This window comes from Anthonomus grandis, chromosome 14, assembly GCF_022605725.1.
Source record: "Anthonomus grandis grandis chromosome 14, icAntGran1.3, whole genome shotgun sequence".
Taxonomy (NCBI): domain Eukaryota; kingdom Metazoa; phylum Arthropoda; class Insecta; order Coleoptera; family Curculionidae; genus Anthonomus; species Anthonomus grandis.
Genome location: NC_065559.1, coordinates 10,491,887 through 10,504,833, shown reverse-complemented (window position 1 = coordinate 10,504,833; position 12,947 = coordinate 10,491,887). Strand labels below are relative to the sequence as shown.

At 28.2% G+C, this 12,947-nt stretch overlaps 1 protein-coding gene across 3 annotated transcripts in view; it reads right to left on the bottom strand.

Annotated features, from left to right (window-relative positions):
- LOC126744587 (dachshund homolog 2) overlaps positions 1-12,535 on the bottom strand; it is an 842,630-nt gene extending 830,095 nt beyond the window's left edge. For all 3 annotated transcript variants that reach the window (XM_050452086.1, XM_050452088.1, XM_050452087.1), the window contains exon 1: positions 11,592-12,535. In XM_050452086.1, coding sequence (XP_050308043.1) covers positions 11,592-12,277 — 686 coding nt within the window. In that variant the 5' untranslated portion in view covers positions 12,278-12,535. The remainder of the gene's footprint in view (positions 1-11,591) is intronic.
- Positions 12,536-12,947: the final 412 nt, after the last annotated feature.

Genomic DNA, 12,947 nt, shown 5'->3' with positions numbered 1-12,947 from the left:
TATTGTTTAATGGTCCGGCGTAACTGTCAACAATATTTATTTAGTTTTGATTTAAACCCTTTGCAGTTGAACGAATACCAGTATTTATGGAACGACTTATCAAGGCAACTATGTAAGTAAAATGTAGTACATGAAGTTTATCACGTGCTTTTTTAGTAAATCTTGTTTAAAATTATGGTATATGGATAATTTACTGGGTTTGGTCAATGCCTTGTAATTAAATGAGATATATAGGTGTAATTTTCTATCATTATTTTTCTTGTCCTATTAAAAATGACAGAATGGCCAGCTTGAGATTAAGCATTCATAACTAATGTAGATAATCCTCCTGAACTTGTCTTGCGAAGTATGTATCTTTATTTTGTGGTCATCCGTTTTACTTACTGGCGGTGTTTAAGAATTTATATTATACTGATTAACATATTAAGTATATATAATTATTTTATGTTTACGTGTTAAGGGTTAAAAATTAAATTTCCTAATTATCAAAAATCGTTCAATACTCAAATATATTTTGGAATTTACCACAGAATATTTTTGGCATTTCGGGTCGATGATAATTTCACAGTCCGTGGAGAATTCAGCTAGGTTAAAACCGAAACTTGACAAATGACCTAACGGTCTCAACAAAAGACCGAATTTAAACGCTCAGGTAGGATAATTGCCAAACTTGAAAACAAACTAAAGAAACCATACATCACCTGTATGGTATATTTCATAATGCGGGGCGATATTTCATTTTAGGTTAGACGGATTTTAATTTAAGGTGATTAATTTTTTTTAAATAAGCTTATTACAATTATTTATTAATTTTTATAGCTATGCAAAATGTATAAACACTATTTAAAAGAAAAGGTACATAAAATAAATTATAGAAATAGGAGAAAACAGATCTTAGTAATGTTATAAGATAAGTTCAATAGTTTTGCTTATAAAAAGTAGACAAAAATCCCTAAGTTTATACACAATAAAACTGAGTTTATTAAAGTTATGAAAAATGTATGTTTTTAAAATTATCTTGAGATATCAAAATTCCTTGAGAATTGGATGATACTATTTAGTAACAAAGCTTTTTCATGAGAAATGAGTTATTTATTACCCTACAGAAAACATAAAGAAATAGTTTTATTTTTTTAATTATTTTATCTTTACCGCCTTTCTTAAATTTTTATTTTTTTTGCTTGGAATTATTCCTATCTCAATATTTCTAAATATACAGATGTACTCACAGCTACATCCTACTCGTACAACCCTCCAGTCATCAGCGATCCAGTTAATGTGTTCTCTGGGAAATGCTAATCTGGAATTTAGGATGAGCTCTGAACCAATTGCTGCTCTTTTTGGTCCTAAAAAAATTTCTTTTGTCTGCTTCTAACTGTCTGATCACGAATCTTTATCTGATGAGCTCGTGTCAACTGATTTTATAAGTTTTTAACCTGTTGTTGCACGATTTCTCAAAGTTTCTAAGTATTAGTATGTCTGGCAAATGCTAGAGTATCCCTGTACCGCCTTATTGAGACTCTACTTATTAACGATTTGGCAACATGTAGAATACATGCAATTATTTTTTTTATATCCTTTCTTGGACAACGTAATAACATTTTGCGATTTAGCACCCGTTAAATGTCTTCTATGTAATTTTTGTTCATGTTATAAATATTCAAAATATAACAATTTCTGATAAAGTTTAGTACTTTACTAGTCAAACTGTGGTTCTGTGTAAATTTGAAAATGTATAGCATTTTGCAGTGAAAAAAAGGTGCAAACAATGATAAGGGCAGCACATTTTGAATATACCAGGTCGGTTTAGTTAAAAAAAATAAAATATTTTGGGTACTAAAACAACATTTCAAGAAATCTACTTGTTTTTATTTTTTTAATTCCTGAGTACTTATGAAAAAACATAAATCTTCACAAAAGTATTAAATACATTTTAGATTTGTTATTTTTTCGAGCAAGAAAAAATAAAATTATAAAACAATAAATTATATAAAAAAAACAAATGAAAATATTTGTAGCCACTATAATCAACAAAATATTTAAAGTCATACAGTATAAGTAAAATACCGGCTTGATATAACTAAAGCTATTCTGCAAAAGTACTCACAACTAGAACCACCCCAATAAAGCTGAAATAAAATGAAGCTTCTACAATATAAGCAAATTATACTTTTGATTTAAGAATTGGGATATGCATATTTCTTAAAGAACTGTATGTAGTATCGATTGTTAAAAGCTTTTCAATCTTCTCCCATTGTGGAGAAAATCACTGCGTTTTTTAATATGATGAAAAACAGTCTTCTCCAATGATACTTTTCACAATAATTTAATGATTCAGAATAATTTAATATCTCAATTCAATGAGTACGTTATAGTTTTCTTTTAAAATAATCCACACTCCTTTTGATTCTATTTCATCATAAAAATCATTGAATATATAGGTTAATTTATTCTAAACATTTAAAGGCGTATTTATCCAATAAGATCATGCATGCGCGCACTTACAAAAGTTAGACGTGTGCACACGCCATATCCACATTACTAATCGTATTTTAAAACGCCGCTCGCCGTGATCACCAATTCGAACTTTTCTCTCATTTTCCGTATTTGAAAATGCTTCATTAAACCGGTCTGTTAATGCTTATTTTTAACTCATTTTTCTGCTCGCCGAGAGCCACACATCCCGATTTTGATTTCCGTTCAATGGGTTGACACTGAGAATTTTTCTCGTTCCAGGTTCGTTTGGTCGATCCATTACGCATCGATTTGAATATTTTATGATTATATAGCCGTGTTATCCTCAGAAATACATTGGAAGGAAGCAAAAATAAGTATGTAAGTACTTATACATGAAGTTGGTGAGTTACACTTAAGTCTAGTTTGCAAAGTTGGTAACATGGTTCTCTAAACCAGTATGGCTATGAATCTAATATTAATAATTAAATAATTATATTTGTATCTGCTGCAGTAACGTTGTTTGAAATTGAGCAAAAGAAAATTTGTAAAAATAAATAATACTAACTTTATCAAAAATAAAAGTTATAGGAGTCGAATTGACGCATTCTATAAAGTATAAGATTTTTTTAACATGTGTAAACGTAAAAAATATAAGAGCTTTGTCTAGGCCATCTGTTATGATATATACCTATTTGGTTTATATTTTTTAACATTATTTAGTTTTTGTAGTTATTTTCCACCGAAGTCATATTCAGAATGTATCATTTATTAGCATTTCCAGTTTCTCCGATTTACTTCATTCTAACTTGTTCAAACTAATTAACTTTTATTTATTCAAACTAAATTGCTTATCCATTTGTATTATCTTTTAGATGGCTTAAATTATCATAAGTCCACAGGCCAACGAAGGAATAAATAACTTAGTAAATTCCTGTCAGAATATATAGTTCTGATTGCTGATTAATTTTTTGTTTCGATAATGCACGTTCAACAAAATAAAAACCAAAGTAATGAGCATTGATTGATTCAATGACACATCCAATATTAAAAACCTAGTATAGTATATGATACGGTGGACAAGTTTGTATACCTGGGATCATTGAAAATTAAAGCTGTTCAGAACGAATAAAAAGAAGATTGGCAATGCTATGGATCAGCAATGGTTAAACTCATAAAAATATGGAGAGATCAAACCATTACAAAAACAGTTAAAGTAATGCTGACAAATTCCTTGATCTTGATTTGAAAAGAATTTAAGGCGTCAAATTATGGGTGTACCGACGAATGCTAAGAGTATCATAGAGGTCATTTTAAGTGGAATATAAAAAAAAACGCCTCTGTTCTACAAAAGCTCAAAATCTAAAAGCGTCATAAACCTAATTAATAGGTTAGGACGATCTCCAATAAGATGGACCAATAGATGAAAAGAATACAAAAATCTCATCCATTCTTCTCATACAAAAAAGAGCAACATACAAAATTGAGAAAAACAAAGAAAACACAGTGACGGCCTCACAACATATATTAAATGGCTATAAGTGTTTCTTAAAATAGTATCACTATACCCTGCAAAGAGTAAAAAGATTAAGAAGAAGAATATGTATTCATCTTTTTAATGATATTCAGAAGGTATTATTTTAAATATATTTAAGAGAGCCCTCTAATTCCACCACTCTTTCCTTATAATTTTAATGAATATTACACGCCTTATAGAGTAACACTATTTTCAAATTGGTTTAATTTATTTCATAATTTGGTACTTTCAAAATTTCCTATCTAACTCTAACCTATTGACCTGCCTTCTACAAATTTTAAAATAATACCCTGTGCAAAATTCATCATTACTTAATTGACAGTTACGTATATACTTTAAAGTATTCTAACTTAAGTAAATTATCCCATAATAGTTATATTTACATTATCCAACTAACATCCTTGGACTATTAGTTAATTCAGCTAGATATACCATAGAACTATTTTTAGTTTCATTGTAAGTCTGTTTGCTTTTCTTAATATTTCCGTTGGCGGTAAATTATATGCGCTATTATTCATGTTAATATTGTTTTAATTAATCAGTATGTACTACACCCATTTTAATGAATACACACTAGGAATGCTTTTTTTTTATATTAATTATAAAAATTAAACCTATTAAGGATGTGTTAAATTTAAAAATTAATTATTTTGGTAGCAATTTTACCAATTATTTTGTTAGACCCGAATAACTTATCTATAATTGAAAACTAAACCCAAGAAATTGCTTCGCAATAGCGTAGAAAGGAATTAAATCAGTTGATCTAGTTCTTGTTTTTTTCTACCGACTATACAGTTTTTGAATAAAAAATTAATTGAAACTGTCAAATGTTAAATGATAATTTTATAAATTTCGTTCCTAATACGCCACGCCCAGATTTATTATTAAGCTTTGTATTATCGATAGTTACTAATATTTTTTTGTAAATTAAATATATATGTATAGAAAAGTAATAAACATTTTTGTTTGTTTGCAGGTACAAATTGCAATTTCATTTTTTTTTTTAAATATTTATGGTGTAAAAATAAATTACTTAACTTATGTAAAATATTGTACTCTTTTAATAAAGAATATTATCGTTTAAATAGCATTTCTTAAAATATAGTTTAATTATTAAAAAATTATTTCTTTTACTATAAATAAAACTGTTTAATTTGGGAAATAGAAAATATTTTACTTAGACACCATTTAGTGATTAAAGTTTATATATTATTCAACTAATTCATCATAATCTATAATTGCATTAGAAAGAAGCAGTCTTAGTTTGTTTTTATTATCATAGAAAAATGACGAATTAAACTTCTACTACTTATGAGCTAAAAATCTTAAGATTGATTCTCTGAATATTAAAAAGTCCAGTTCTTAAGTTTTGACGCATTATACTTAATACGCCCTATACCTCTTATATAGTTGTTTCACCCTGTATAGTTATTATTAATGTGTAATAAATATAGAAATAATAAACTTTAAAGTTAACCACTTATTAAGTGCAAACGATTATTTATTTTATAAATGCATAATTTAATAGGCTTTGACAGTTTTTTTATTATGTTCTTTATTGTAATTAAGTTCAAGTAAATATTTTATAGTAGCTGTCTGGACAAAGAGGTTGCTATTTTTAATGATACTTTAATCATGTAATAGTTATGTGTTTCGCGTAAAAACTTTATTAACATTTATTGGAAGTAATTTTATTTTCAATAATATATTCTTGAAAATAAAAAGAATGATTTTTGTATTTATAGAAAATAATTTAGTATAAGTGGAGCTTACATAGAAACTACAATGAACAAAATTAAAAATAATAAAAATAACGTTTATAAACAAACAAATTCTTGCTTTGGCTTGTTACAAATATAAAAAAAACCATTGAATATTAGCAACTGAGGCTTTTTTACCCTAGCTACACATATAGTAATGCTAGATTTTGATGTATCATTTATTGAATTTAAAATAGCTTAATAGTCAAAGATGTTCTAAGTTAAAAATCTGCTTTGTTCTATGTTTTATTTAAAATTTTCACTAATAGAATACGCGGTTGATAGTATAGTAAGAGCACTCAAAATATTTAAACAACGTATGTAAGACATGTTCTATACTCTTGATATTAAAACAAAAAATAAAGTATTAATATACATAATATTTTCCTGAATAAGATATTCTATAATTTGTGAAATTATTAAGCCATTTATTCCTACTTGGCCTACGTACTAATGGTCCAAATAATCTAAAATGCAATTTAAGTGGATAAGTAATATTATTTTTTACAGAATAAATGAAATAAATAGTTGGTATAAAAAAATGCATACTAGTCAAAATTACATAAATGTATCAAGTTCAATAAGAACACATCAAGAACAAACCGAAAAGCAGAATCCAAATGGAGCAAATCGGAGGAACTCAAAAGGTTAATAAATGATACTATTTAGAGACAATACTAATTTACTGACTTTTAAATATGATATCAACAAAAAAACAAAATGATGATTGAAAAATATTAACAGAAGAACAGATGGTCTAAACAAGATTATTAGGTATAGCCTAAATACCACTTCTTAAAGTATAACTTAAGTGTACTTGTAAAAGCAATAATTTCTTTTATTAGAAATAAAACTGTTTTATTCGGAAAATAGAAAATATTTTATTTGGACACCATTAAATGATTAAAGTTAACATATTGTCTAACTAATTCACTATAATCTGATTGCATTAAAAAAAGCAATATTAGTTTGTTTGTTGTGAATGACTTTATAAAATGTACACTCCCTATACATTTTATATATTTATTTTACCTTATATAGTTATTTGTAACGTTTGATATTAATATAAATGAAAAACTTTAAAATTAACGACTTGTTAAGTGGAAACGATTATTTATTTTACAAATGCATACCTTAATTGGCTGTGACATCTTTTTTGTTATTTTCTTTGTTTTTATAAATTTAGTTAGATATTTTATAGTAGATGACAAAAGGGTTGCTATTTTTAATAATTCATTACTTATGTACTAATTATGCTCTTTGCATATAAAGTTAGAACTTTATTAGTTTATTTAGTAGAAGTAATTTTGTTTTGAGTAATAGATTCTTGAAAATATAAAAGATAGCTTTTGCATTTACAGCAATTAATAAATTATAATGGACAACGCATTTTCAGAAAATTGCATACGAACATTTTGCTTATATAGAGACTGCAATGGATAAAGTTAAAAATAAAGCTTTGAAAAAAACAAATTTTTGCATAGGTTCGTTATAACTATAAAAATATTGGACAAAACATTCAAAAAATAGTTTTTTTAGTTCAAACCAACGCTAGACTTTGATGAATTATTTATTTAGGAATTTAATATTATTCATTATTCACAACCTAAAAGATGTTCTAAGTTACGAATCCAGTTTATTTTATTTAAAGAATTCATAAATAGAATATGTGGTCAATAATGTAATAGAAACACCTAAAAGATTTAAACAAAATTATAAGACATATTTGATACTGTCGGTATTAAAACGAAAACTGAATTATAAGCCTTTGGCATTTTATTACAAGAATGTACTTTGATATTTTTAGCTCCTTTAAATACCAACCTTAAAATACTAAATGCATGAAGTATAGGATTACGGTTTTAACTAAAAAATATCCGAAATATCAACTATCTTTTCCAAACAATAACTAAATATAAATTATTTATAGTGTAGCAATTAAATATAGTGCTGAAATTATAAAGCATTTAGTAAGAAATGTTGAAGCCGTATATATTTTTCTCTTAAATAGATACAAAAGTTAAGAATTATTATATTTCTTGATCACTATTGTCAGCTTTCATAAGTTCTACTATATGACATGTTAAAAACATACACAACTATTTTATAACCTAACTTTCCTAATCAAAAAGTACCATTCACAGATTATTGAAAACACTCATGTTTATTAACTCAACAAAAAAAACGTATATAGGGATACTCAAAATACAGAATATATTTAATTGCTTGGATTAGAAATATAATATCTATAATTTGTGAAGTGAAAATATAAGTCATTTATTCCTTTCTTAGCCTCATGGTTCAAGTAATCTAAAAGATTTATAAATGAACGAATCAGAAAGAGATAGAGGGAAGAAAAAATATGTTCTAAATATGCATACCTACTAATCAACATTACACATCAAGAACCAACCGAAAACCAGAATCAGAATGGAGAAAATCGGAGGAACTATAAAGGTAAATTAATGATACATTCTGAATATGATCTTAGTGGAAAATATGTATTTACTTACATTGGAATATAATATCAGCAAAAGAATAAACGGATGATGAAAAATATAACCAGAAGACACACATACCTTAACAGATGGCTCAAAAAATTAAAAAACTTGACTTAATACTAGGCAATTCAAATCAATATTGTATATATTTTTGATAAAGTAAATATTGTTCGTTTTTGTAACTGTCTTTCGCTTAATTTAAAATGATGTTACTACAGAATAAAAATAAACTTGTGTTATTATATGTTATTGTTTTATTGAATTCCTTGAGCCCATTCTTGATAAACTTTAACTTCAATAAATATTTTCTTATATACTATTAAATATTACAATTATAACAATTTTTAGACTATTTTTTAAAACATAAATTAATTTAATATCTTTTAGAATTTAAAATAATTCAAAAAACATCAGGCTTTTTTTCCATCAATTCTTTGAATATTTGCAGGGTTACATTACCCTATCTTAGGATATCCATAAAATTTTAATAGATAACATAATATATAACTGATGGTGTTTTTACTTTTAGACTGTAATGCCCAAATTACATTTTAAAAACCCCTAATATTAAACTAAACATTGAAAATCATTCCAGCATTTAATCTAAATATCAACTTCGCAAACAAATATTAATAACGCCCAGAAGAAAACAGGCAAATCTAACGGCTCCTCTTGATCCTCGACGATTTCAAAATCTAATTAAGCACGTGCCTTATCTCCGGACCACTCGAGAATCAACCCAACGAACGATCGGAATTCGAACTGCATTTAATAAAACAAAACTCAATAAAACATACATATATCGAAACGGGGCAGATATGTAGGGCAGAGGGACTTATCCACTTCAGTTCTCCCTCTTCGTTTATTTTGCATTCTGTTTTGTAATTATTTCCATTTATTTTCATTGTGGGGGAGACTATTGTTACTACGTTCTCGTGGACCAAAGCCTAAGTTATTTCGATATTGATATAGCCACATTTGGTCAATGGTAAAATATAAATTTTTAGTATTTCGGGACAGTGGCTGTGCTAAAATTTGTATCATTTTTTTGTATTTCTAAATAGTAAGAAAACTTTTATGATTTGAATGTTAAAGATTTTTAACTCTAATTGTGATTAGAGTTAAAAAGTTAGAGTAAAGTTAAAAAAAGAAATTTATTTTATGAAAACTAAATTTATTTGGAAAACTTAGAAACATAAAAACTATAGAAACATATTTAAAATCTAGTTTTAGTTAGTAATAAGGTATTATGGTAATATTTTCCGCTTTAGTTTTTTAGCTTAAGTTTAGTGTAAACTGTATGCAACTAATTTACTATCCAGCTTTACTTCAATCATAATCTGATTGTATTATAAAAAGCAATATATTAGTTTATTTTTGTCATTATGCAAAAAATAAGAACTAAAATTCTACTGCTTATTAGCTAAAAATCTCCTGGGAGTTATTTTGTTTTAACTGTTAACGACTATCTGAAAATTAAAAACCCAATTAAGTTTTGACGCATTATATACATTTTATATAGTTGTTTCAGCTTGTATACTTATTATTAAGGTTTAATATTAATAAAAATATTAAATGTTAAAGTTAACGACTTGTTAAGTAGAAACGATTATATATTTTACAAATGCATAACTTAATTGGCTCTGATAGCTTTTTTGCTATTTTCGTTATTATGATAAGTTTAGGTAAATATTTCATATTAAATGCCTCAACAAAAGTTGCAATATTTAATAATACATTAATTATGTAACAGTCGAGTGTTTCACTTAAAAATTTTATTAAATTATTTATTAAAAGTATTTTTTCCCAAAATTATTCCTAAAAATAAAAAGGATGGTTTTGCATTTACAACAATTAATTTATTTTAATTTTTTATAGCTGGCAAAGCACTTTAATGAAATTGGATAGGAACATCCGAAGCTACAATAAATAATTATTTTGCAGTCTGTTTTGTAATTATTTTAATTTTTTTTCATTGAGAGTCTATTATTACCACCTTATCGTGAACCAAGGCCTAAGTAATTTTAATATTAATATGGTCACAGTTTTTCAATAGGATCATTTGTATCACGTTTTGTATTCCTAAATGGTATTAAAACTGTTTTGTCTTATTAAAGGCTTTTAGTTGTAAAATTGGGCCTAGAGTAAACTCATAGGTGGGAAGTTATTTTATAAAGACTAAATTTACTTATTCATATTCAATTAACCTTGAGAATGTTAAAAAACTATAGAAACATATTTAAGACTTAGTTTTAATTGGTAATAAGGTATTATTCTAATATTTTTCGATTTTGAAACAAATATATATTTGTACTTGCTCAACATTAGAGACCAACCTAATAAGATCAAGTATATTAAGTTTAGTGTAAACCGTGTGCAACTAATTCATTATCTAACTAACTCATAATGTAATTGTATTACGAAAAGCAATCATTCGTATATTTAAGTTCATTCAAGATATTAAGTCAATTCTTAAGTTTTAATGCATTATATTTGTTATGCTCTATACATTTTATATATTAGTCTTGTTTGATATTATTAGAAATGATAAATTTTAAAATTAACGACTTGTTCAGTAGAAACGATTATTTATTTTACAAATGCATAACTTAAATGGCTCTGGCAGCTTTCTTATTATTTTCGTTAATATTATTAAGTACCGGTACATATTTTGGATTTCACATAAAAACTTTATTAACTTATTTATTAGGAGATTTTTTTTTTTCAAAAATATTGTTAGAAATAAAAAGGATGGTTCTGCATTTACAGGAATTAAATTATCTTAATTTCTTATTTGCAATAATTACCATTGATTTCTATTGTGGAGCAGACCATTGTTTTTTTCTGTAGAATTATGGTAAAAAGGGACGTTATTCCATGAAGACTAGATTCATTTTTTTAAGTTTAAATAACCATAAGAATTTAAAATCTGATAAGAACATATTTGAGACCTAATTGTAATTAGTAACTGTGTTATTTTTTTTTCTACTTGAAATATTGATAATAGTCGCTGCTTTGTAGTTAAAGTATAAAGTAATATTTCAGAGTTAAGATTCCTTGAATAGAATAAAAATAAATCACGAGTAAGCATAGATTAGCTGCGATTTTCTACTTGATAAAAATATTTGAATGAATTCGAAATTTTTTACTAGTTAATATATAACTAATATAGCTGGTAAAGACAAACTTTGCCTTAAATGCGTTTATATTAGAAAATTTCCTTTTCAAATATAATATATTTTTTTGCTTTCTGGCTTTTTAAGATATGATTTAATATTAATGACAAATGTATCCACTATCTTAAAATTATAGCAAATATTAACTACTTTAGCGACATACCTGGCAGTAGTGCAGTCTTTATACAAAGTATCAAAGTCTTTGCATGACAACAATTTGCATCTGTTAACGCCCGGTTGAATTGCTCCGAGTCCTCTCAAAATTCGTACTTGCTCAACATTACAAACCAACGGAACGATATCGAGTCTCTTAAGTTTAGTGTAAACCGTATGCAACCCCCCGACCAAATGCTTCAAAAATAATTCAAATGCTTGTGGCAAGCATAGCATCGTATCTCCTGCAATTATAAATGCCGCAACTTTCTGTCCTCTGTAATCAACTAGCTTACATTCGTTTGCTGTTGGATCAGAAGTAGAGATTGGCGGTGGTGAATTGTATGGCCTCGGTGGAGCGTGATGTGCCATAAGGTCCAGGGGGTTGTGCAATACACCCAAAGAATTCAACAGTCCCAAACCTGGAGGAGGCAAGTGTCCCAAAGCCATGCTTCTTGCTAGAGAAGCACTTGTGACCGGCGGCGGACTTAAAGGATGAGCCATAGACATTGGAGGGCCTAGAGGTGAAGCTTGTCTCGGACTGTGTACCTGATGCTGGTGGTGATGGTGACTGGGGATGTTATTGTTATTTGTTGTGGGCGAGGGAGAAGGTTTAATAGCGATAACTGGGGAACTCGAAGAAGCGTGACTACTATGGTCACTGGCAGAGTCAACACCGGAATTGTCCATCATCATTCGCAAACACTCGAAATGTCTAAATCGCGCCACTTGTCTTTATCTAGAGTCCCTTATACAATTATATAAGTATCACAAATGAAATACTATTCACGTCGCGTTTAGTGATGATGTCGCAAAGTCCATCCGTAGAAACGTACCGACAATCGGAGAATGGGCTATTCGCCCACGACGATTGTTTGTCTGTCTCTCGAAATCGAGTGAGGCGGGGTGAGATTCGACCTCCTCTATGCCTGCGCACTGAACGCAACCTGTACCGACGGCCGACTACAAATGTAATAAATAAAAACATTCGGAAAAACTCGAGCGACTCCTCGATCCCACCCCCTTGCCCCGGGGCGGAGTCTTATTGGAGCGCAAAACTGAACGTGCAGAAGCGATTGGTCGCCCCACCGCGATCGTCTTCGCTAACACGCCCTCCGGCTACCGAAAGAAGTTGCGATTTTCTTTGTGTGTGGTGCCGGAGAGGAAAACTTGAAATATGAGCTGTGACGTATTGATAAAGAATGTCACCGCGTTCTCTACGCAATCGATACAAGCGATGGGACAGCGGTAGAGGGGGGCACTAGGATTTTCTGTTTTTTTTTTTTTAATTTTTGGTTTTATTTTCTCTCTCGATCCGCCCGGTACGCCGCGCTCTTTTGTTTTTCTTAAATTGCGCCAGCCTGGG